The following is a 27,240-nucleotide window of genomic DNA, read 5'->3' as shown; positions in this document are numbered from 1 at the left end:
CACACACACACACCTCTTTGGCTGCACCGAAGAGATGATTACTTTTGGGTCAAAAGGGTCAAAGGTGGGGCACCGATGGATTAGCTGTTAAGGCGAATACCACGTATAGGCTCTACGGCAGCCTGACAGCAAGTCGCAGGTTCAATTCCCGAGCCAGATCTAACTAAAGCATATATATACACACACACACACTGTATATAATATTATGATAATGTAGTAGGGTTAGGGTTCATTATTGACTTGAAATACTAACTTTGACCCTTTTTTCCTTTGGCACTAAATACAGTTATCTCAGTTTTGACTTTATGAACTTGACGCAAACACGTTCAATCGAGGCCCAAGGATTTAACCTTGGGGAACTCCATGTGAAATGTTGTCACTTGGATGCGTACAGTTGCCTTATTGAGACAACTGTCCCTGTCTTGAAGGTAAGATTTGTACCAATTCAGGCCCGAATTCAACCCAGTTTTCCAAGTTTGTCTAGCAGTGTTGTACTGTCTACAGTGTTGAGTGCATGAACATCTTTTCTGAATCAGTTAGATGAGCCTTAATAAGAACAGTCTCAGTGCTGTGGTGGGATGAAATCCAAATAAGAAGTTATCAAAGTTATCCTTTTTTTAAAGATTAAAAAGTTTCATGGTTGTTGGAAGACAACTTGTTCACTTAATTTACTTAGTGCTATAATGGTAGATTTAGAGAAGTCCACACTTTTTAAAAGGGGTTTTCAAAGCCTTTGGAAAATTACCAGAGTGTTAATTTAACTATGAAAATGTAAAAATGGACCATTAAAGGGTCCATTTTATGCTCTCATTGTTAAATTAACGCTCAGGACTTTACTGGAGCAGAGACCAAAAGAAATGCAGATCATAGGACTCCATTGTCCAGGTGCCAAACCATAATGCCCACATCATTGATTTTTGCTGTGATTTACATATTTTAGTCACAATGCCTTCCACACGAAGGACAGTCCCTTCTTATCATATGTTAAAGGGTAACCATAATGAACTGAATAATCATCCATTAAAGAATATAAAAGGTTATCTCCACTTCCCAACAAGATAAGACGCTGGACAATACAAAGTACAGTGCAACGTGCAAGCCTGAGATGTCAGACCCTAGTGCACTGCTGTAGGTGGAAAGGAATGTTATAATGTTCATAAAACTGCTCACTGACCATGTAGCCATTTAACCTTTTAAACCCTCTACTCTTAGTGAAACAGACCTACTGAACTCTACCTGAACCGTTCTTTTCCATCTACAATAAATCTCTTCACAACTTTCCCCAGCCTTGACGACCATGCAGTCTTATGCAAAGGTCAAAATGTAATTTAGACAGCATGTTATTTAGACAGAAGCCAGGTTCATTTGTTGACCTGGCATCGTATAAGGGCGTCACAGGGGGGGTGTAAGTGGGACTGAGTTAATAGGGCCCCCCCCCCCAAAGAAAAAATAAAAGATTTTTTTGGTATTTTTTAAAGAAAAAAAAATCAAAGGGGGGCCCACAGTGAATCTTTGTCCCCAGGGCCCAGAATTTGGTGCTACGCCCCTGAGTTTGTATAGTTTCAATGTACAAACATATTATATTTTGATATGATAATGTTTAGACTGATTACTGGTTCTTCATGGTTACCTACTGTATATGATCCTAGATTACTGAGGCACTACACTGTCTCTATGCCAGGGGTATTCAACTAGATTATGGGCCACAATTGTCAAATGACTTGAAGTCGGGGGCCACAAGACCGTGTTCGTGGTTAACCGTTTGACAACAATGGACATATGTCAATTATGGTAACTTATTAGGGCCTGCTTCATATACTGCATTTATGCCTTTTGATGTTTGAAAGGATCATTTCTGTGCCAGTCCTTTGTAATGCACAGGCTCTGATTAGATATTTCAGTGTGTTCTGTGCATGCACAGGTCCCTGGTATGGAAGCGTCCTTGAGAGAAGAGTAGTGGAGGCATAGCCTGGTAAACCCTCCCTCCGGAAATCTCATTTGCATTTGATTTCCTGAAATCAAATGCAAATGAGATTTCCGGAAGGGGGGGGGGGGGTTACCAGGCTAGTGGAGGAAGGCTGGCAAGGTGAAAGTGTTAACATGTTTGTATGAAGGAAAGGTTTTTGAGCATCCGGCTGATAAGAGCACAAGGTCTTATCATGTGTTTCAAGAACCATGAGTTGAGTGTTAGATCATTATTCAGCTCAGGCTGGCAAGGTGAAAGTGTTTACATGTTCGTATGAAGGAAAGGTTTTTTCTTTTCTTTTCTTTTTCTTTTCTTTTCTTTTTTTTTAATGTTTTTGAGCATCTGGCCGATAAGGGCACATGAAGCTCTTATGATGTGTTTCAAGAACCGAGTTGAGAGTTAGACCATTATTCAGCCAGGACGCTATTGATGATGGATGAAACATACTGTATAAAATCTAGTGAACCTATAGTGGATGCCACTCAAAACTAGCTAATTCTTAACGGTTTCTGGTTAAATGGTTCACTACTGTATGAACATTTTGTTCTTTTTTGTCACGGTCTTGTGGTCACAAACTTCAAGTAATTTTATAAGAGTGTCCCCTAATCTAGTTACCCCAGACCCTGAGTGAGTCACAAACATTCCTCCATTCTAAACAGTAGCCTACATTTTATTCTTATCGGTTAATGGTTGCTTATTAACAAGTTTCGATTTAACGGTTATGAAAAACATTAAAAATGGTCATTCTGTACAACCAAGTTTGTAGATCGGCTATTTTTGGCTAATGTTCCCTGTAGAACATGGATGCTGGGGTTCAAGTGGTTAACCAATTCCAACCTGTGTGTCCTTATTTTGGGCATGCCATTATAGGAAAAAGTGTTAAAACAGATTCTGCGGAACTGCAAGCTCACAACATTTCGCAATGCGACACATTGTGAGCTTGTAGATTGGCTATTTTTTAAAAATGCCAAATAATTTGGCATTTGAAAAATGTGTGTGTGTGTGTGTGTGTGTGTGTGTGTGTGTGTGTGTGTGTGTGTGTGTGTGTGTGTGTGTGTGTGTGTGTGTGTGTGTGTGTGTGTGTGTGTGTGTGTGTGTGTGTGTGTGTGTGTGCGTGCGTGCGCGCGCGTGTGTGTGTGTGTGTGTGTGTGCCTTTTGAATTAAGGTGCAGGCCATCTCGTTTATACAGGTGATTACTGGTCCAAAAACTGTTCCTGTTCCTTTGGCCAGACAGAAGGCTTGTTGCCATTCATGCAAGCTCAGGACTCAGGAGTCTAGTCTATACTAAAATGTTCAGGACTCTTTGAGGGGGCTGGGATGGGACCAGAAAACACACATGTTTTGCCCAGGCTCTGTACAGTGGTGGCAATTGATTCAAGATCTTCCCTGAGTTTAACAGAAAGTCTGTTCAAAGCATCATTCGAGCCAACATGAAAAAACAGTGTAGCAATGTGCTGTGGGGTGATGATTTAGGATAACAGGGACCAATTCAATAAGATTATTGACTTTGCCACCAGGGAGACAATAGCTGATGGCACTGTGGGATCACAACTGCTCTAATAATAGAATCCCCAATAATAACAATCTCTGGAGACTGTCCTTGCATCCTCCCAAGTTATAAATAGAGAGTTTGGAGTCCAAACTCTCTATTTATAAGGGACAAACTTTGGACCAGAGGGGATTGTCCTTGATATTATTGGCAACGGTGGCTTTGGTGGCAGCAGAGTCAGTCACTGTAACTGGAGTTTCGGCTGGGATCTCTTTGCTGGTGACGTCCATATAATTGGTGACGTCACGGTCCACTGCAGCTGTGTCCAGCACGTCGTTGGGGAGGGAGACCCCTACTGGCAGCGGAACAGTCTCGGCTGGGATTTCCTTGCTGATGCGATGGTGACGTCAATAGAGTTCGTGACGTCACAACTGACACATTGTCATGGCCCCATTGTGTGTGTGTGTGTGTGTGTGTGTGTGTGTGTGTGTGTGTGTGTGTGTGTGTGTGTGTGTGTGTGTGTGTGTGTGTGTGTGTGTGTGTGTGTGTGTGTGTGCATGCGTGCGTGTGTGCATGCGCGTGCCTGCTTGCGTGCGTGTGTGTGTGTGTGTGTGTGTGTGTTTTCAAATAGCCAAAGTTTAAATAGGGCTGAAGTAGTTAATGTATGTTTTGTATCTCAAAATTGTACTAAAATACAGTATTGTTTGCAGTAGCCTGTAGTCCCTACCTAAAAGGCAAAATTCCTTAACAAAAACTCCCCAAAAAAAGAAAGAAAGAAAAAGAAAAGGCACGGCCATTAATCAGTGAGATAGTTCTCATGAAATGATAAGGTACCATATTTCATTTCGTGGGTTTGAAAAATGACTGTGGAAGAATAGCAGAGCCCAATGTGTGGAGATTTATTGAATTGCTGCTCTAAGGGCAGCCACTTTCCACATGCTGACAAACAGTGCCACCTTGTGGTAACAAGTCAAGCTGCAGAAAGGTAAAGCAGCATAGCAGAAGCGTCTCTCAGATACAGTGGTGTAAAACGTAAAAGTATCAATACTACAATGTAGAAATACTCTGTTACAAGTAAAAGTCCAGAATTAAACATTTACTTGAGTAAAAGAACAAAAGTATTGGTATCAAAATGTACTTAAAGTACCGAAAGTATTATGCAGAATGCCCCATGCATTTCACAAATCTTCAGATGTATAAAACTCTTTATACATTGGCAGGAATATATATAGGACTGAAGTGGCTAATGTATGTTTTGCAATAATAATCGAAATCTACAAAGTAACTTGTAACTAAAGTTTTCAAATCATTAAAAATATATTTTTTTTTCTTTGAGATTAAGTGAAGTACATAAGTACAATTTTTGAAAATTGGAAGTACTCCAGTAAAGTAAAAAAAAATACCTCACAATTGTACTTAAGTACAGTAATTGAGTAAATGTACTTAGTTACTGTCCACCACTGCTCAGATATGGTTGGCATAGCCATTCCCAGCACCGTCTGCATTGTGCAGCACTTTGCTGCGCTCAGTCTGCACTGAAGCATACAGGTCAGAGACTGTGGAGACTGTGTCATCAATGTTCCCTGAGGTTTCATCCTGTGTGTTCAGTGGCTCCTGTAGCTGCAGTGTGACTACATCAGAGTACTGGATCTTTGGGGAGCATCGGCCTGCAGTCATCGATTTGGGAGGCTTCAGGGTCAGGTTGGCATAGCAGTCCTGACCATTCGTACGTGGCTAGGGAAAAAAGAAATAACCATAAAAATAACATTTTCTTTATTTTTTTGTTTTTTTTTGTTTACACATGCACTGTTCCTCAGTCCATCCTGAGTGTTCAGTCATATGAATGAGCAGAAAAAGATGTATAAATGAAGTTTTTAGACCCATTAAGTCTATGTCAGTGGTTCTCAAAGTGGGGTCCGGGGACCCCCAGGGGTCCTTGCAGGGGTACCAGCTGGGGTCTCCAGCAAAATTGCTTAATAGCAAGGCTACTGATATCAAAATCAGTGTAGCTACTTTAACCCTATTTTATACATCAACTGTTTAAAAACAGCCGATCTAAAAGCTCACACCGTGTTGCGATGCCTCACGGTGTGAGCTTGTAGATCTGCTATTGGAAATTTTAACAAAACAAATCTTGAATGGGGTCCCTGGCACAAAATATTTTCAGATGGGGGTCCGCGGCCAAAAACATATCAATTTAGGGGTCCTTGACGTGAAAACATTTGAGAACCACTGGTATATCTCCATAATAATATAGCATAGCAATCATAACCAATGATTACTGTACTATAATGTAATGAGTACTGACATAACTCTTGTCATTGTACCTGCAATGTCATTGTTGGCGAACATTTTTTAAAAAAGACTAAAGACTATCAAAATAGTAAATAGTGAAAATACTGTAGCAGATCTAAAAGCTCACAATACATCGCATCGTGAAAAGTTGTGAGCTTGTAGATCGGATATTTTTGCTATTCGTATTGCAACACATTAATAATGATAATAATGGATTTCATTTATAATGCACTTTACATTTCTGAAAATCTCAAAGTGCTACAATAAGCAAATGCATAAAAAGAGAATCATCCCACCACTAAAAACATCTAAGAAACTGAACAAAACATTTCAAACATGAGGGCATAAAGCCTAGACTAGATGTAAGGCAAGAGAAGCTGAAAAAAATGCTTTGTTAAAAGGGTAGGTCTTTAGTCCTCTCTTAAAAGAGTCAACCGACTGTGGTGCTCTCAGGTGGGCAAGGAAGGCGTTCCACAGTTCGGGGGCGGCCGGGCAGAAGGCCCGGTCGCCCATGGTACGTAGGTTGGTCTTGTGGGGTTATAAGTGGAGGAAGTTATAAGTGGTTAGAAATTAGCCTATATAGAGCTTAAAGGAACATTTAACCACTTAAACCCCAGCATCCTATCATGTGAAAACGTTCGCAGAAAATAGCAGATCGACAAACAATGCATTGTGTTGTGAGCTTGTCAATCTGCTATTTTCAGCGAAGATATTTACCCCATTAAAACCTGGGAAGCATTTAGATTTTAGCTATATCATCTCTGTCAGGTGGAAACCTCATATGTCCAAATAAAAACTGTTATTTTCAAATTAAAAAGTAGCAAAAGTAGCAGATCTACAAGCTCCAAAACGCATAGCTTCGTACCGCGTTTCGAGCTTGTGGATCTGCTACTTCTGATGCTTCTGTGTGAGGCTGTAGTATCAAGTAGGGCGTTAATTTACGAAAAAAACACAAAAAGTTAAACTATGGATATAAGAGTTTTCTGCCCGACATCAACAATATAAATAGCACATAGGTTTTTCAGAAAACTGTTAGGATTCAGAAGGCATTTGTAGAATCGGCCTCAGGTCTTATTGGGGAAAACACAAAAGTCACTGCCTGGTATAGAGCCCTAAGCTTCACCTCTCAAAAACTCAGTCTCACTATAGAATGGCACCATTTCTGTCAACAGTCTATGTCTGGGAGTCATAGGTGGACTGTGGACACTTTCAAACAAGACTTTAACATTTTATTATTGACTGGCACGTACGACTTATATTTCAGCGTGCTAACTTTCCAGGAAGAGAGCGACTGTCGTTTCCAATGGCACCGATGATGATGTCATTGCAAGTTTCTGAACTGTCCACCACTACCCACCTCTGAAACTTACAGAGTGAGTTGACAAAAACGGCACCATCTTATAATGAACATTAAGATCTTGCTCAACAGGAGCGTTATTTGAACTGTTGTGTCATGACTATAGCAGGAATCAGAATGCAAATATTACGTGACATAATTATTTAAGCAAGGTCGATATTACAGCACGTACGTGTCAATCTGTGTGAACGAGGCATCAACTATATGAATAGTTTGATGCAGTGTTCACTGACACATTTTCTGTTTGTTTATTCGTCCCTATGCGTAAAAGACCAATTATATGAAGAGAAGGATTGAAAATAAGTGAAGTGTTCCTTTAAGTGGTTAATAAGAATGGTAACTGGAAGGCTCACCCCAAACACACTCGACCCCCATTTTTTTCGCAGACCGGTCGCCCCCAGCGGTTCTTGTATTCTTGTATTATTTTTTTTACTTAGGTTAAGGTTAGGAATAAGGTTAGGGTTAGGCATAGTTTTACTGAGGTTACGTTTAGGAATAAGGTTAAGTTTAGGCATAGTTTTACTGAGGTTACGTATAGGAATTAAATAAGGTTAGGTTTAGGCACAGTTTTACTGAGGTTACGTTTAGGAATAAGGTTAGGGTTAGGCATAGTTTTACTGAGGTTAAGATTAGGAATAAGGTTAGGTTTAGGCATAGTTTTACTGAGGTTACGTTTAGGAATAAGGTTAAGTTTAGGCATAGTTTTACTGAGGTTACGTTTAGGAATAAGGTTAGGTTTAGGCATAGTTTTACTGAGGTTAAGATTAGGAATAAGGTTAGGTTTAGGCACAGTTTTACTGAGGTTACGGAATACCTGGTGGCGACCATTCCGAGGTCGTCGGATTTGACCCGGGACGAGCATGTTTTGGGGCGAGTGTTCTTGTATTCATGAGAATTGATACAAAATGGCTCAAATATTGTACCTGTTTGTGTCTTTGGTCATCTCTCAAAAGTGAAGAAGATGGAGGGTCAGCTCCTGTAAGTAAATGAAGAAGACAACCAGTTGAGAGCAAATCATAGAATGCAGACACACAGTCCTTTTGGAATAATAGGAAAATCACACATTCTTGCTGTCTCCATCACATGAAATGTAGGCTACTTACTTGTTTGTATGAAGTTTATGTTTCCATAAATAGGGTTGTCTTCCATGTCTATTTGCCCCTGACTTAAATTGATAGAGGAGATACGTGTTTTAAGTGGCAAATTATGTTGCAGGCAAGAAATGACTAAATTATTAGCATTTTATTTGATAAATGGCCATATGCCTATACAGTACCTTCTGTTGCAACTTGGAGGAAACATCTGACCTTTTTCTGTTCAAAAAAGAAAGAAAGTAATGGTATAGTCACCATCAAATACATATAGTCTATCTGTTTGTATGAGTGGTTTTGAAAAGCTTTACCTGAGCATTGTTTTGTTATACAACAAAGAATATTCCAGCCTAGTGAGACGACCAGGATGACACTGACAACCATTAGTAGCGTCCACAGCTCCAATGATCCACAGAAACACAGCGTCCCCAGTTTGAACACTACCCAGAGACGAGAATAAAACAACAGCAACAACCACACAAAACAAACAAACAACAATTAACTAGTAATACTTCACCATCCATTTTACCCTGACTAGTTCAACACTTTGGATGAAGGAACAAAGATATTTAGTGGCTGAAATTGAGAGAATCTTTATAACACGAATAGTAAATCATATCTAGATCCGTGGTTCTCTAATCTCTCAAGAACAGATTCAGAAAGGCGATGGGTTCCCAGATTGGTGATTCTCAGACGATCCCAACATTGATATGCATTTGGCTGTGGACAAGCCTTAAGAAAAAACATTTGTGCCAGGGACCCACATAAGAGAAGATTCGTCAACATTTGTCATCAATTTGTCAATATGTTTTGAAAATAGCCAATCTACATGCTCACAACGTGTTGCATAGTGACGCATTGTGATTGCCCTATTTTATTTTGGTGGAAAATAAAACAGGGCTTAAGTGGTTAAACTGTCCCCTGGAACCCTAACAAGGACCCCTGCGGATTGAATGACATTGTAAGTGTTTTTAACCCATTAAAACCGGGAAAGCATCTGTGTCATTTGAGATTTTATCAAAAAAAATCATCCTCATTAAAAATCTTGAGGATGAAGACATTTTAGGAAATCTTTGCATACCGATATATATATTATTTTAAAGCAAACATTTTTTAACTAAAATCTTTGCTTTTGGTGGTCCCTGGAACAAAATATTTTGTGGTGGGGTCGCGGCCAAATACACATATAATTGGGGGTCCTTGACATGAAAAAGTTTGAGCACCACTGATATAGCAACATCCATTTTTTCAGGATTTAGAAAGCATTTGTAGAATCGGCCTCAGTTAATGAAATAACTTACCCGTCGTTCCATTACAGCAGCTTGCCACCATGGTGATGAGTTTGAATCTAAACAGAGCTCTATTGATTAAACTCTGTCCTCCTCATACCCTTAAAAGAGAGGGTGTGGTCTTTTGTAATGATGCACGCTCCTAAGGCACGCTGCTGTTTTACCAGAGAAATGCTTTTCACGGGGGAGTCATAACATACAGGAAGTTTGCTTTTTGCACAAAACCACAAACCCTGACAGGAATGCAACTCCTTTTAAACTGCAGAATAGCATCAAGACATGCAGGTAATAATCCTGTAAACCACTTTCAAATGCATAGAGGAAATGTGGAGACAGTGGTTAATGCAGGGCCTTAGATAAGGACAAACAATTCAAATATCCAAAGAAAGGAGTCAGTTTTGTTTTGTTTATGGAGTTTATTAGGATATGGTGCATAATACGGTGTGTGTGTGTGTGTGTGTGTGTGTGTGTGTGTGTGTGTGTGTGTGTGTGTGTGTGTGTGTGTGTGTGTGTGCGTGTGCGTGCGTGTGTGTGTGTGTGTGCGTTTGTGCGTGCGTTTGTGTGTTCTGTGTTGATTTATACCTCTCTAAAACAGGGTTTGCAAAGTGTTTTACAAAATAAAAGAACAATGCACTAAAGTACAATAAGACAGAGGCAGTAAACAGAGATCATAAAAAACAAAGTGAGAAATGAAAATAAAACCAAATAAAAATAGATTAAGATTAGATTCAGCTAAATTAGAATTAGCCAAACATGTGTTTTTGGGATAGATTTACTCTGTAGAAACAGAAAGAAAAATTCAATTAGCAAAGAGCCTGTGATTAATTGAATACTGTAGAATATGGATTAGATCCATATTAGATCAATCAATCCACTATGATCTATGCAAGGATGAATAAGAACACATTCAGCAGAAGTGATTTAGGATTTGTCAAATTTTGTTTGAAGGATACCAAGACATGTAAAAACATGTTTATTATTAAAATATACAATTTTTTAATTATTATGTTTTAATCCACACATCTGCACACTTGTTCATTTGCACTCTTATCTACTAATAGTACATGATGCTGGCATCTTATTTACTGTACATCAACTTATAATCTCATTTTACCACACGGCCTCAATGTCTTCGTGAAACTTACTGTAGAATGATGAATGATATAAGATGTGTACTGTATGCACTGCAATATTGAACACAGGTGAGTGTATTATTACCCAGCGATAGTCTTGCATTGTTGAATGATTCCTTGTACGAACTGACAGTAAACTGACTTTTATTTTGATCCCAACTCTATATATTAATTACAGCCTATGAGCACAAGCAAAGTGACCTTGACTATTAGATGTGTTTTTGATCAATCAGATTTTCTGAAAATACTTTTTGCTCCGCTTCACGCTTCAAACCTTTTAAATCCGGCTAGAGGCTGAGTGGTTAGTAAGCCTGCCTGGGCAACCAGAGGCCCTGGTTGTCGCAAGTTCAATTCCAGGCCAGAAAAAAATTCTATGTGTCCCTGTGCAAGACTCTTAACCCCAGAGCGCTGCACAATGGCTGCTCACTCACTGCTCCTAGTAGTCATAGGATGGGTAGATGCAGAGGACAAATTTCACGTATGTGCAAATAAAACACCCCAAGGAGTGGAGTCTATATAATATAAAAATTGTTTTGAGCAGCTTGTACACACAATAACATACAACAACAACATGCAAGCACTCCACTGATCAAATTTTATATGCAGAATACAGATCAAATATATCACAAACAGGGGCGTACTAGTAGAACACCGGATACTAGTGCATCAACCACATAGCTGCAACATCTCAGATTGGATTCCATCATCAACCACATAATGTACTGTAGCTGCAACCATGTCAGGTTCGATTCCAGACAGAGACCTGTGTCGCTTGTCATTCCCCCTCTACTCTCAGCCTGTCTGTACGAGACTCTCATATCAACATAACATAAAAACTGTCCAAAGAAGAAAAAGTCTATATTACAAAAAATAGCATTGAGGGAACCACACTCAAAGGTTTTCTGGGTTCTAAATCATGTTCTGGATTTAACTGGTAGTGTGTGCGTGCGTGCGTGCGTGCGTGCGTGCGTGCGTGCGTGCGTGCGTGCGTGCGTGCGTGCGTGCGTGCGTGCGTGCGTGCGTGCGTGCGTGCGTGCGTGCGTGCGTGCGTGCGTGCGTGCGTATGAAAGCAAAGGAAACCACACTTCTGCAACTATTATTACCCTTTGTGGCAGAGGAAGTGATCATGAGTTTGGTATTGATTACTTTCTCACTCTATTACATGTAAAGGCAGAATCTAATGGCCTACTGCCAATGATCCACAATTTTGTCAAGATCTCTGTCCCACTTCTGCGAGATGCTTGTGATATCACCTGGGCTGAGAGAGTATAGCAGAAGGTGGAAATAAAATACGTATATGTAGCATATGCTTAGAGTGGGCAAAGCATAAATGTTAAAAGACCAGTTAACTGCAGACAGAGGTAGGTGAAAAGTGGAGGAATAAATTATATTGATGGCAACATTAAATTAAATAGACAAGAGACATGATTGGAGCAAAAATATACTGTGTATTTGGTCAAAATAAAAATAAAACAAAACATACAACAGTTCAATAACTTTCAGCAAAGTATATTTGTCAAGGTATCAAGGTATCATTTTCTGACAATAAGAAACTACAAAACCTACAAAGGTTAAGAAATACTTTTCAGACATTTTCAATTTTACAACATTGTACATTTATGATAAAATGAGAAGTTTTACAGTTTTACAACAAATCATATCTTTCTTTTTTCCTCCGTCAACCTATACCAATATCAAATTAACTAAAATAAAAAGTCAATAAAATTATATAATTATGGTTAAACACAAATCAGTCAAGTTCATGAAATATTGGAAGATACTGTTTTACCATCATTTTGAATCCTTCTTTTGTATTGGCTTGAATAATATAACCTGGCAATGAATTCCACCTTACAATATATACATAACAGTTTTCTGTGTAACAGATGTTTTCACTTTGGGAAAATTAAACCTTTCTATTGCATGTCTTGTTTGATATTCATGTTGAGCAAAAACCTATCATATAATATCTTTGGAGACTGTGTGACTTTTATGTTTTTGTTCCATTTTATGTGGCTGTAGTGGTTGGAAAGTCATTAGTGTCCTATATCACGGTACTCACAGGTGCTCCATTCTTATGCTGCAAGTCACAAATATTGGGAAGAGACGCCTGGGGGGAAATCCTGGTTCCTCATGAGAGTCTGAGAGTGGCCCGAATGAGCCACAACTTCTTCTACCCAAATGTCTCTTCTTCCTCTGTCTCCCATGACCAGCCATAATGAGGAAGGCAGATAGGACCACAATTTTAACTAGAATAGTGCACTCTCCATGGAGCGAAGATCTCCGCCAGGCCCCGGTTTGTTAACCTGGGCCCACAAAATGGGGTTTTGATTAGCCTCGGAAACCCATGCCTTTTTTTTTGTTAAGTTTTGATTGATTGATTGAAATTTTTATTAGGCAATGTAAAACAACACAGTTACATTTATAATACTTTTGTCTAAAAGGTCTGACCAAAAAAGTCCTTGTGGACTTGTTTCCGTTGGGGTCCTTGAATAAATTTCATAGACATATATAGTAGCAACCAAACTGTTCAAATATCAACATAAAAATACAGAGAAAAAATACCACTATGTACAAAAAAAAGCATGAAAAAAACAAATATATATATACAAAAAAAGGGGAGGGGGTCGTCTGTCTACCGGGAAACTGGTACTACCTCAATCATAGCCAATCGGAATGGAATATGAAAAATCTGAATGATTCATCTTGATCGCATGACCCCAGAGATAACATGTACCGATTTGCGTGAGGTAAAGGACAAAGTCTGTAGTAGTAGCAAAATATGTGTTTAGTAGAAAAGGCTAAATGGCAGAAAATCTAGTCTGGCACAAATTGGCGGGGCCTATATGGGGAGTTGTGTCACGATGCAATTTTCTTTATTGTACGACCTACGGTTCAAGAGTTAAAGGCCAAAAGGTAAAGCTAGTTTGTATCCTTCCTGATAGGAACTGAACTTGTGAAGAACAGAGGCTGAGTTGGCTTCTACCATGGTTTCTGCAGGTGGAGACGAGATCTACTACAAGAATCAGACTTTACCTGTCTCCTGTAACAGTTGTCACTAGATGGCCGCCCTAGAAAGGCATGTTATGTTTAGGCATGACATACAATTTAGCTACGTTTAGGCATGGGCTTGATTCATTAACTTGACTACCTAAACCTATGTCTATACCTAAACCTGAGGTTTAGGTATAGACACTGTAAATAACATTTTGAAAAAAATAGTGCATCTTTAACTGAATAATTGACCATCATTGGAACATAATTGACTAATTCAAATCAAAGAGTGATACATTGGCAGTCAGTCTGATTTAAATTTGATAGCAGTGACAATAAAATATAGGATATGCCTTTATTGACCCCCAGAGGCGAAAGGAAGGTACTACAGTAATATAACAAATTATTGACATGACATGGTGTGTGTGTGTGTGTGTGTGTGTGTGTGTGTGTGTGTGTGTGTGTGTGTGTGTGTGTGTGTGTGTGTGTGTGTGTGTGTGTGTGTGTGTGTGTGTGTGTGTGTGCGTGTGCGTGCGTGTGTGTGTGTGTATATAGTATATATAATATGTATAATATAGTATAAAGTTAGATGTAGTTGTAGTACAGTTATAGTAGCAGTATAGCATATTATTATCAATAATGCGATGTAATGCGTTGTATGTGGACTAGCCAACACCAACTAAGGGATTTCTGGATCATTGCCCTCTACTCCCTCCTATCCAGTATCAGCGTCCAGAGCTCTGCATTGTTGCTAGCTCCGCTGTCACACCACAGTGTGTCCACGTACGTAGGTGGTGCGCCTCTTTCCCCTCCTAGCTGGCCCGCCTTGGGTTGGCTCCCACCGTGTGAGTACGCTCACCACCGGTTCCGGGTGCCTGACACAGTGCCTCGCTAGCCCCATCCTTCTCTCTGAACTAGTCTGTGACCCACGAGAGGCCTCTGTGGTGGTTCACGTTTCTGATGTGGTCCGCCCATGTGAGTGACATCAAGTGCCATTCGTAGCATCCTGGTGTAGACGCCATCCATCCAGGGCCTTTTCCTGCTGTGATGGGAGCGTCCATGTCTCAACCTCGTCCAGTAGTATTGACTGTATAGCAGCAGCCACTTATCTTGAGTTCATCTCCCATGATCTCCCATTTCCACATCTCCTCATCCCTCATGGAGCTACTTGCGGATTATACTAGGATCAGTCCACCCTAGGTGGACACGCACTGACCTTTGCACCTTAATCCCATGTATAACGCACTGACTTTTTTTGTCTTTTTTATTGTGCTCTTTTTTTCTCTAAGCCCCTTAACGTCCATAAGTATATCATGCACAGTATAAGTATAACATGCACAGTATACATACATTGCTGCTATGCTCAGGCACCTTAGTTTTTTATTATCTCAGGTACTTTGTAAATATGTAGATAACTTGTCTGGCCTTCTGTTGCTCTCTTGTTTTGATCTCCTTCCCACTTGCCCCCCACCCCTCTTCTTCCCCCCCCCCCCCCCCTCTTCTTTCTATGGAAATTAACGTTGCGATGGGAACGATGTACAAAAACAAATTTCACCCACTTTTTTACCTTGTGTAAACCTGTGATGTGACAATAAAACTGATTCTGATTCTGATTCTGATCCCAGTGCGCTCCGGACCTTCAGATCCTGTTCTGTTGAGGCAGTCCAGGCCCCAAGAGATTTGAAATCCTCGACTACCTCGAGCACCATCCTGTTGGCAGTAGCAATGATTTTGTCTTCTTCTCTGTTTAATACTATTATTTTTCTTTTCTTGGCATTGAGCTTGAAGCCGACCTTCCTGCACTCCATTTCTACTGCCCATAGTGGTTACCTTCCTTTCTTTGCCGTGTACGAGGAGCAGTCGAGGTCAGTAATCGTGATGTGATGTATTCGCTTTAATCGCTTATAGTCTGCCTTGGAACCAGCAGGGAACCCCAGTGACACTGCCGCTGACAGTGAGTCTCAGGCCTTAGGGTACAATTAGTATGAGCATCTAATATTAATAATTAAATTATCATTTATTATTGTACTATTATACTACTACTACTACTACTACTACTACTACTACTACTACTGCTAGTAATAATAATAATAATATATTAATAATAGTATGTAGAATAAATAGTATTATAATATAAAATAGTAAACAAAATAGTGAGTACTGAATAGTATAATACTATAGTAGCATAAGTAGTGCAATAATAACAGTATAATAACAATAACTAGAAAGTACTGTTCCTGAAGAAACAGTGTGGGATCGCTAAGAATGTTGCTGGTATTGAGTATTGATAGTGTTAAAGGTTTGAAAGGTTCTAAAGGTTTGAAAGGTTCTAAAGGTTTGAAAGGTTTGAAAGGTTTGAAAGGTTTGAAAGGTTTGAAAGGTTCTAAAGGTTTGAAAGGTTCTAAAGGTTTGAAAGGTTCTAAAAGTTTGAAAGGTTTGAAAGGTTCTAAAGGTTTGAAAGGTTTGAAAGGTTCTAAAGGTTCTAAAGGTTCTAAAGGTTCTAAAGGTTCTAAAGGTTTGAAGGATTGAAAGGTTTGAAAGGTTCTAAAGGTTTGAAAGGTTTGAAAGGTGTTAAAGTATTTGTATTGTTATTTTGGGTTAAATTGGGTATGTTTACTCAATTTAAGTACGCTTAAGTATTGTTACTCAATGTATTTACTTTAAATTATTTTTAGTCACTTTATTTACTTTAAAGTATTATTTACACATTTTTACAACTTTTAAGTATTTTTACTCTTTTTATCAACTTTTAAGTATTTTTACTATTTTTTTCAACTTTTAAGTATTTTTACTCAATTTGAGTACTTTTAAATATTTTTACTCAATATAAGTACTCTTCAGTATTTTTACTCAAGGTATTTACTTTAAAGTATTTTTAGTCACTTTATTTACTTTAAAGTAGCTTTTACTAATTTTTACAACTTTTAAGTATTTTTACTCTTTTTATCAACTTTTACGTATTTTTACTATTTTTTTCAACTTTTAAGTATTTTTACTCATTTTGAGTACTTTTAAGTATTTTTACTCAATATAAGTACTCTTAAGTATTTTTACTCAAGGCATTTACTTTAAAGTATTTTTAGTCACTTTATTTACTTTAAAGTAGCTTTTACTAATTTTTACAACTTTTAAGAATTTTTACTCTTTTTATCAACTTTTAAGTATTTTTACTATTTAAAAAGTGAAATATCTCTAAAAGTACAAATTATTTCAAAAAATTCTAATGGTAGCCAATATGTCCTAAGTAGGCTGAACGTTATAGAGTTGGAACGGAGTTTCTAGCTAAAAGTATGAATTTCTCCATTGAAATGAATGGGAGTTTTTTAGAAGTAAAAAGTGAAATATCTCTAAAAGTACAAATGATTTCAAAAATTCAAATGGTAGCCGATATGTCCTGAGTAGGCCGAACGTTGAAGAGTTGGAACGGAGTTTGTAGCTAAAAGTATGAAGGACTAGTTAGCCATCAAAAAACGGGCGGAATATAGTATATAAATAGTGGCAATAACATTAGTGTGATCGCTTTAGCGATCCCACAATAATAATAATAACAACAACAACAACAACAACAACAACAACAGCAATAAATAGATAAATAATATGTATAACATAGAACGCAAATATGATATTGTTGTGTATATTGTGCAATTATACTCTAAATACATCTCTATTCCTCTCCCCTTTCCTGAAAACTAATGATGTGTGTTGTACAAAACTTACTTAGAACTTAGGCCTATACTCCCAAAGTTCCAATAATAATAATTCAAAGTGAAAAAGTTAAGGGCTTTCATTTTTTTCTCCCATTTTTAAATGGGAACATTTCTTTGTGACCCAGGGGGCGTGGTTTTGACGTCAGTAGGACTTCCGTCCTTTCTACGGTGGCCATCTAGTGCCTAAACCTCGCATCACCAGTACCTGTGGAAAGCCCGGTTTCTATTTACTGCTCAGTCAGTGCGCTGATCCGGTCTAGAGACTGCCTGCAGCCTACTGTATTCGATAATTTACACTCACACATTTATGAACATATACATACCTTTTCCGTATCCGCTCTAAGCCGGATCTGTAACTTGCTAAGAAAATTGATCCCAGTCTATCAAATGCATAGCTAGGCATGGATCACAAGACAGACAGTCATGGATGAACTTCAACATACGTATTTTTACTTTCTCCCTTTTTGATCCTTACATCTACATAAAGGTTTAAATTTCAAATATAAGGTGCTTACCCTATGACCACGGATGTTACAATTATGTACGGGTTCTTAAAAGTACCCGTATATTCTGTATTATTAAATAAAAAGCATTTGAATCCAATTGGTGGCCATTTTCTACGAATTTTCTCCATTTGGTCCATTATGCTTTCAACTACGTTACCCTGTTGGTTGGGAGGTGTATTGCACTTTGTGATTCATTATAACTGTGAAAAAATGGCTGCCGATCGGATTAGAATGCTTTTTATTGAACAATACAAAACATACGGGTACTTCTAAGAACCCGGACATAATTTTAACATTTGTGGCCATGGGTTAAGTACTTTATATTTGAAATTTGAACCTTCATGTAGATGTACAAGCCAAAAGGAAGAAAGTGCAAACACTATGTTGAAGTTCATCCATGACTGATAGTCACGTATCAGGGCGTGACTATATCTTTCTGATCCCACCCCTCTCTCGCTGAAACTACCTTTTCTCTCCTGACTGCTGATGTGTTACAAACGTCAGTCTTGAAGACTCCGCAAAAATGTTCACTTTTGGGTCTAAATTACTCCTGGTTTTCCTCCTGGCCTTTCCATGTGGATTAATATCCATCGGTAAGTACTTTTTCTACACTGTGTACAACCTTTTTAGGCAGTAACATAAAGTTTCCTTTCAACTTTGTTTTAGCCTGGAATGACCTAAACGTTATCAGCCCACATAACATTGACGTGGCATTAAAACTATCCCAACACTGTTGTTTATTTTATCACCAACGGCCTGCGTGCGTTCATTTAGTGTGATCGATTCTCCGTGGATGTGAGTTTATATTACATTAATTACGCAGAAGAACGTTTGAAAACAATGAATGTTATGTTGTTGTCGTCTTTGAACGTGTCGTGCAAAATGGTAAAAGAAAAAAAGGGAGGGGGGGAGAAAAGAAAAGTTGACCCATTTGATGTCAGTAATTCCACGAAAAATACAAATGTAATGAAATGACATTAAATTAGCAGTAGAAGTAATACAGAGTTCCAGCTGTTTCAGTGGAGCTTCATTGAGCCAACATAGGATGCGAGTTAACGGGACTCCTCGGCTGGGACACGTCACCATAACAGAGCCTCAAGTTAGAAGCCCAAAGATTAGGCCAGGGGGGTCTTCAACGTTTTTCAGGCCAAGGACCCCCTAGTTGGGAGAGAGATGAAGCAGGGACCCCCGGGCCCCACTACATATTGTATAAAACTGTGTTGTAGATTAAACTTTTTCATAGATTTCATAGGCCATTGAATAGGCCATTCACTCTCTCAACCTGTTGAACATTTAAATAAAGAATGTTGCATTTAAAAACCTGGATCTGGCCTAGACTGAAAAAAAAAATGATAATAATGATCAATTCTTTCCTTGGTTCTTTGACTAAATACATCTAACTATATGGAAAGCCAATGTAAAAACATATATATATTTTTCTTACTTCATTTTGTTAAAAACGTTATGGTTTTCCAGTGTGACTCATTGAAAAGAAGATGAAGTATTAAGGCTATTTCTTCAAAAACAAAGGCACACTTTCCCTCAGTCAGTGTAACACTTCCAAACACCCCAAACATCTGGCCACTGTGGCCAGGTTGTAATATAACGTGTAACTTCAGCTAAAACGAATGAAACCTCATTTTATGATTATGGTTATTACTATCACAAATAAGCCATTCTACTGTAGTTATAAGGCTATAGTTGCAGGTCCTGGTCATTATAAAAGTTCTATACTCATTTAAACTGCAAGTCAACTCTGCAACACCAGTTAAAAACTAATGCAATTTTGTTTCTAATAAATTATTGAATCGTCTAGTTTAACACTTCACATGGACTACAAGAATTGTGTCACAGAAATTAATGTCACATCTTGTGGTCTGGGACAGTTTTAATGTCCTGCAGAATTTGTGCTTGAAGTTTCTCTCTCCATAAGCAATCCTTTTTTCTTTCTTTTTTTGTTGAGAAAGGTTTCAACTGATCTATCTGTTTTTGTTGACCCCCCAGGCCACGTTTCTGCAGATTCAGAGTCTGAAGAAGCGGAGGACATTGCTCCAGATGCTGCCATTGATGAGGAGGAAGAGGACGATGAAGAGGAGGTCCTTGTTGACGAAGAACCGGTGCCAGGCTCGGTGAGTGACTTACAAAGATCAGTGAGCAGCAGGGTAACCATAGGCATAGTTTTACTGAGGTTACGTTTAGGAATAAGGTTAGGTTTAGGCATAGTTTTACTGAGGTTACGTTTTAGGTTTAGGCATGGTTTTACTGAGGTTACATTTAGGAATAAGGTTAGGATTAGGCATAGTTTTACTGAGGTTATGTTTAGGAATAAGGTTAGGTTTAGGCATAGTTTTACTGAGGTTATGTTTAGGAATAAGGTTAGGTTTAGGCATAGTTTTACTGAGGTTACGTTTAGGAATAAAGGTTAGGTTTAGGCATAGTTTTACTGAGGTTACGTTTAGGAATAAAGGTTTTAGATATGCAAAAGTGTCACTTTTCAGCTACTGTCACCTTTTTGAACCCAAATAGGGCAATTGTGTGACACCTGACCCGAAAGAAAACAACATGTTGTCACCTTTTTCACCTCGGGGCTGTTTGCATGCCTTATTGAGGTTACCTTGAGGAATACCTGGACTAGACCCGGGGCGAGCGTGTTTTGGGGCGAGCGTTCTTGTATTTAGCAGCAGGATCAGTGAGTTGTTCCATCTTCAGATTTTGCGACCGTGCAGATTCGGGTGTTTACAATGTCATGATGTGTTCCTCATGCTGCTCAGGACACGGATGCTGATGTAGACGAGGATGCCCTAGCCGTGGATGTGACCTCTCACCCTGAAGCTGACACGACTATCCTCTTTGTGACCGGTGAAGGTTGGTTGCCTCCTCTTTCATAGTCACTGGCTGGCCGCCACCACTGGTGGTGCCCTTATACCATGTTTATTAATATAGTCATAACAAGTATTTGATCTCAGAGCTGAAACCCAGGACTTATTTTAATGAATAAAACGTTATTCTGTTTTTTTAACTACAGTGTCCGTATGGTAGATCGGTGGTTCCCAAATTGGGCGCCAAATTATTTTGGGGGGGTCGCCAGATGATTACCGCTAGCTTAATGTGCAAAATTGTTTTCTCACTCAACAGTAAACAAACCAACATACAGTATAAGTGGATACAACATGGTATCTGCACATTTCTAAAGTGACAATTTAATAACAAATTTGCCAAATTGTCAAATATTATGTAAGAAAAACTGGACAAACATTGTGAAAATAGCCAATCTACAAGCTCACAACGCCTGAGCTTGTACTTTGGCTATTTTCACAATGTTTTGGGAGGTCACAACCTGAAAGGTTTGGGAACCCTTGTGGTAGAGTATGTTAATACAATATAATTGGTCCATCTGCAGTGGTTGGAGGTGGTCTCCCTGCTTTTCCATTGAGAGATAAGGTAGGACACCCTACTGGTTGACAAGTAGCCGTGCCTGAAGTTCACAAGCACACTATCGATTTCTTCTTGGATGAGCTGTAGATGAGTGGTCTGGTCTCCCAGGTGGGAGTTGTTCGCGGGAGATTGAATCCCGGGGCTGTGCATACACAGTAAAACTGCTCTTTTGCTCATAATATGAACAGACTCTCAACAACAACATATTATGTTGTTGTTTTCGAATGACATATGACGAGCCTTTCTGACTATGTCCAGTATTGAGCTGATACTATATCCAGAAATAATGAGTTATGTCTTCGCGTTTATTTCAGAGTTTCCTGCCAATGAGATTGTGAAGTTCCTGGTGGGTTTCACCAACAAGGGAAGCCAGGATTTCGCTGTGCAGTCCCTGGAGGCCTCCTTCCGTTACCCGCAAGACTTCCAGTTCTACATCCAGAATGTAAGTGGGCTTCAGAACACTCCTGCCAAAGCTATTTACGCATTCCCGTGGAGTTTTATTCCACATTGTGTTGTGTAACATTATAATTGATCATGCTGTTTTGCAGACAACATGACCAAAAATAATCTATTCTGTTTAGTCTGCACAACCATAACCGTCATACAAACTGCTGAAAAGAGATTTGCTGTTATTTTTGCTATTATCATTTAGCGACCCCAAATGATTCATGTTTATTTCTATTTCATTTGGATTTCATACTTTCACCTGAATAAAATTAATCACTTTGATTAAAATAAGTATATTGTCCAGAACAACTGCATTTTAAAATATTTTTTTGCCAAAATAAATTGCTGTTGACTTTTGATTATGACTATGTCTTCTGTCATCAGAGAGATGCACAGCAATATTACCGCATGTGGAATGACTTAACCCATTAAGATTCTAAAAATACTGTCTAAATCCTAACCTAAGTTTTCTGAAAATGTTCTATTTTTGTATATCGTTATATATATATATCGTTTTTGGGCGTCGGGTGGAAACCTTGAATGTCCAAAATCGTTCCTTTTTTATTATTATTTCAAAAAGTGATTCAAAGTAGTGAAAATAGCCGATCTACAAGCGCACAACGCCTCGCGTCGCGAGGCGTTGTGCGCTTGTAGATTTTGGACATTCAAGGTTTCCACCCGACGCCCAAAAACGATATATATATATAACGATATACAAAAATAGTACTTTTGTGCGACACTCTTGTATGATGAAGTAGGGCTTTCATTTACAAAACAACATACACATTTGAAACTTGGAGATACGAGGTCTCTGCCCAACAGTGACGATATATAGTAATAACTAAAATGACACAGATGCTTTCCCGGATTGAAAGGTTGAAAACAACATACAGGCTTTCCAGGTCTAAATGACTTTTATGTGTTGTGCAGTTCACAGCGTTGCCCCTGAACACGCTGGTGCCGCCCCAGAAACAGGCCTCCTTCGAGTACTCCTTCATCCCAGCTCTGCAAATGGCCGGTCGTCCTTTTGGCCTCGTCATCCTTCTCAACTATCTCGACAGCGAGGTAAGACCGGTGTCCACGATTGTCTATAATAAAAAAAAGATCTGTGGTAAAAAAAACACTGGCTGGAGTAGTTAATAATGTGATTATTTTTCTAGTCAAGTCTACATGTACACAGACTCAAACTGTGGAGAATGTGTTGATTTTCTAACCGGGTTGAATGTTCCCCAGGGCAACACATTCCAGACTGCCATTTACAACCAGACTGTCACCATCGTTGAACTAGAAGAGGGACTGGATGGAGAAACGTAAGACATTATCTTGCATGTGTGTGTGTGGGGGGGCCAGGGGGAGAGGAAAAAAAACAAAAAAAAAGCAAATACGATAAGAATTAAAAGTAATAAAACACAAAAAACAAGTGTCAACTCGGAAAGGCAATTCTGAACAGGTGGGTTTTCAGGGTGGTTTTGAAGGTAGTGATGGAGGGGGCATCTCTGATAATGTTTGGGGAGTGCATTCCAGAGCGAGGGGACAGCCACAGAGAAAGCCCTGTCGCCCCAGGTTCGGACCCTGGTCTATCACTGGACTTGAGGGAACGGAACGTAGATTTGTTTCAGCTGGTCACGAGTCTTACATCATGTTTGGCTATTCAGGGAAGCAAGGCTAACTCTAAAAGCCCTGATAGCGGCCCCTAGAGAGTGCTTTGGATAAAGGCACTCTATAAATGCACCATTTGCCATTTTTGTGCTGTGCCATCGTTTGAAACCAACTGACATCGCCAACCTTAGAGCCCTCACCCTCACTAGTGGGGCTAAATTGGAAAGATAAATGGAACATTTTAGATTATGAACATCAGTGGCAGAATGGGGAGCATATATTTTAAAGTCCCTGAAGGAGGTGCTAGAGGAAAGGTCACGGAAGAGTAGGGTTCAACACATTGCATTACGACGCATTGTGAGCTTGTAGATCTTTTTTCTTTTTTTACATTTCTGATACTTTTGACGAATGCCGTCTATAATGATGCCAAAATCAATTATTAAATCTTGTTCTGGAATTTAATTAAACTATTTAGAGCAGCAAAAGAATAATAGAGGCTAACACACTTTGGAAATCTGTATTATACGTGAGGGAGCAGACATGTAATAGGCATCACATTTATAGAAGCACATTTCTGACATCTGCCACCCTTGCCTTCCCTCCATAGTCAAATGATTCATGTTGTAATGCCTACACCCTACAGAATGTTCTTGTACATCTTCATGGCTGGACTGGTGACCCTGTTCGTCTTCGGCGTATACCAGGTTGTGGAAACGAGGACGGTATGTGTTGTCTTTGATTAATCTTCTCTTGTTTGACATAAATATCTCCACACATTTTGTCCTGACATAAAATGTTACTACGCATATAGTTGCGATATGGACAGTGGGTCTTGGCAGTGGAGGTAAAGGCTTGTGATTAATACATTCTACAGCAAAAACGGGTGGGGTGGTGGAGGGGATCAAGACCAGACTGAGAGGCCATTGAATCAAGTTAATAATCCTAACCACTTAAGCACTCTTAGACTTCCCTGTGTGTCAAATAGCAAAAATAGACGACATATACTGTAAACCCACAGTGGGTGTGGGGCTTTTAAGTGGTATTTTTGCAGAATGTTTGCCTATTTCTGCAGATTTCGCCTATTTTTGCGAAATGTTAGCCTGTTATGACATGCACAAAATAGGGATGTGCAAGTTGAAAGTTGGGGGGTGGATTAAAAATTGTGATTTATTGCTGACTTTCATTTCATTTCAAATCTTTTCAGAGAAAGAGACTCACAGTGGTGGTTGAGAAGGGCACCGGTGGTGGAATGAGCGATGTGGATATCAGCTGGATCCCCCAGGAGACCCTCAATGTGATGAATCTGAGTACGTTTGTCTTTTCCCATGCAGTTTCAACCAAATGCAGTAGAATGAACCTCCTTCTCAGCTATTTCTCGCTGCTTAATCCATTAAGACCGGGAACGCATTTCAAGATTTCTTTGGCTATTCCAAAATAGCAGATCTACAAGCTCATAGTGTGGCACCGAGTGCCGCGCTATGAGCTTGTAGATCTGCTATTTATTTTTAAATCGTGAAAAATGTGTGAGAATCTTTTAATATATATGTTTTAAAGCAAACATTTTTAACTCCGATCTGTGCTGCTTGTGGGGGTCCCATATTTTGAGATTGGGGTCCGTGGCCAAATACTGTACACATAATTTTGGGGGTCCTTGACATGAAAAAGTTGGAGCACCACTGATATAGCAACATACTGCTAGGATTTATAAATCATTTTTAGGTGTGTATTTGGCCACGGACCCCCATCTCAAAATGTTTTTTTCCAGGGACCCCCCAGAAGCAAAGATTTGAGTTACAAATGTTCGCTTTAAAAATATATGTATTCAAAGATTTTCACAAAATGTCACGATTTTTCTAAAATAGCAGATCTACAAGCTCATAGCTATGAGCTTGTATATCTGCTATTTTTTAATAGCCAAATAAATCTAAAATGACACAGATGCGTTCCCGGATTGAATGCGTTAAAAGATTCTGTGTTCTCTTCAGAGTCCTTGTTCCGCTCAAGTTGTTTGAGTGTTCTTTTTGTGAGATGTGACTTTTTCATTTGTTCTCCACAAAAAGTAACACGTGTATTGTGCTTCCTGTCTTCACAGGCAAGGCATCGCCTAAAACATCCCCCCGGAAAAGAAGCACCAACAGGGCGGCTGGAACAGATCAATAAATTAGTCTGTACAAAGCCAATCATCATACTGTCTGTCAGGACTTTTAAAGTCTTACTTCTTCATCCACTACAGCAAGTAATCGGACCCCCATTACCAACAGGCCTGGAACCCATTCCAGCTCCGGGCTTCATGTCCAGTATTCGCTTTGAGGCAATACTCTGGCCTCCTATGCCTCGTACAGTTGTTGGTCTGTAAAACCATTGAGTCTCAGGACATTTTTTGATTGATTGAATACGGTACTTTAACATTTTGTAAACAGTACAGTGGTACGATTTTTACAATGATTGTTAAAAGGATAACACAAAAAAAAAGCCCTAGGGGCTCGTTTCCATTGTGGTCTCATGGGTTTACATTGTGGTCCTGGGGGACACTGATGGTTATGGTCAGAACGTGGCCTTTCGGACACTATTCTAGCTGGACACTGACAGGATTATTAGACTTTTCATGCATTTTTAAGTGCTTGTGCCAAGTTACTTTATTGCCTCCGTGAACCAAGGTGGGGCGAAACATGGGAAATATTAGACCTCCAAAGAAAGCTGGAACAGTTGTTCAGCCACGACTCCTTTTTTGCCCGTAGGAGTGCTGTGAATGCAATAATGTTGAATCATAGCTTTTATTGAGTTTTTGCTTTCTTGTTTTTTTATTTGGTTCTGTTCTATGTGCCTTACTGTGTGACAACAAATGGACCGAAAGGAATTCTGACTTAAAAACATGGTAAAGCTCATATTCTCAACTGATGTGGATCGCCTTTCTTTTGTCTTTGTGTATAGACACCTTTGTGCCTCGTCATCAGTAATTGCCGGACTTAAAATCGGCTGTGTGCCATTATCTCACACCCAAAAATAGCCAATTGCCAAGCATTGTGAACTGGTAGATCCGCTATTTTCCGGTGCGCGACACGGCACACAACTATGTAGGCTTATGTCATCAGTGTCATGTGAAAAAAAATGCGTACCCATAAAGAGTAAACCATTCAGAACGTTAGAGGGATAGGGGGTGGTGTTTTCTTTGCACTGATGCTTGCTCATACATTTCCAACATTCAAAGTATTTTCCAGCTTGACCTAGTTCTAGTGTCATGTAGCACCTTCTACATGAAGAGAATGATGTCGGCAGCTCATCACAACAACAACAAAAAGACATGGAGAATGCCGGGTTTCTGCAGGATGCTAATGACCAACTATACTTTTGTTCCCCTGGCTATTGGTGGTGCCTTTTAAACTGCTTTGTACACATGGTGCAAGATTATTAAAGTATGGCTAAATGCCACATATACTGTCAAATCACATGCCATAATCTTGATTCAAAAAATGGGTTTTATTTTTTTCAAAAAGAATAAAAGGCGGCAGAAAGGGAGACATGTCCAATTAGTTGTGCCTTGGAGAGCCTGATCCGTGGCATCTTGACAGCTGTCTGGTCATTAGGAGCTGTGTTAGACATGCACAGTTTGACCTTACAATCTGTCTTGGGTTTTGAAGCGTTGTTACAGCCTGGCATGAAAAGCCTCTGTGAATATAACAGTTACATATGACTGCACACAGTGCCCAGGCTTAAAAAAGGGCTAAAAAAACCTCACATCTTTAATTAGTGTCTTTAACGACAATAAACAACGATTTTTTTTTGGCGTTGATTAGAGTCTAAATGTTACCACTATATATGGTTTCTTAATTGTGACTCATTTTTTCAGTTAGTCATGATGAGAGAGGCTGATATTATTTCGTCATCCTCCAACGAGCAGGGATGGCAAGGAGTATGGTAGCCTATAACAGTGG

General features: G+C 39.3%; 2 protein-coding genes across 2 annotated transcripts; one reads left to right on the top strand and one right to left on the bottom strand.

Annotated features, from left to right (window-relative positions):
• Nucleotides 1-4,330: 4,330 nt before the first annotated feature.
• LOC308082442 (uncharacterized protein) lies at nucleotides 4,331-9,621 on the bottom strand. The gene is made up of 6 exons (XM_080424194.1): nucleotides 9,500-9,621; nucleotides 8,510-8,638; nucleotides 8,384-8,420; nucleotides 8,211-8,272; nucleotides 8,031-8,083; nucleotides 4,331-5,189 (listed from the first exon to the last, which is right to left on the bottom strand). Exons 1-6 carry the CDS (start codon nucleotides 9,528-9,530, stop codon nucleotides 4,920-4,922), a joined length of 582 nt encoding a protein of 193 aa, XP_080280320.1. The 5' UTR covers nucleotides 9,531-9,621; the 3' UTR covers nucleotides 4,331-4,919.
• An 8,671-nt stretch (nucleotides 9,622-18,292) lies between these two features.
• LOC308083023 (translocon-associated protein subunit alpha-like) lies at nucleotides 18,293-26,754 on the top strand. Its single transcript, XM_080425119.1, has 9 exons — nucleotides 18,293-18,420; nucleotides 19,832-19,956; nucleotides 20,599-20,692; nucleotides 21,577-21,704; nucleotides 22,640-22,774; nucleotides 22,943-23,019; nucleotides 23,952-24,030; nucleotides 24,513-24,615; nucleotides 25,401-26,754. The coding sequence occupies exons 1-9, from the start codon at nucleotides 18,351-18,353 to the stop codon at nucleotides 25,466-25,468; spliced, it is 879 nt and encodes a 292-aa protein (XP_080281245.1). The 5' UTR covers nucleotides 18,293-18,350; the 3' UTR covers nucleotides 25,469-26,754.
• Nucleotides 26,755-27,240: the final 486 nt, after the last annotated feature.

The sequence above is a fragment of the Gymnoscopelus braueri genome, assembly GCF_963280865.1.
Source record: "Gymnoscopelus braueri genome assembly, chromosome: 3".
NCBI lineage: Eukaryota > Metazoa > Chordata > Actinopteri > Myctophiformes > Myctophidae > Gymnoscopelus > Gymnoscopelus braueri.
The sequence above is the reverse complement of the archived record's forward strand: the minus strand, read 5'-3'. Positions and strand labels throughout refer to the sequence as shown.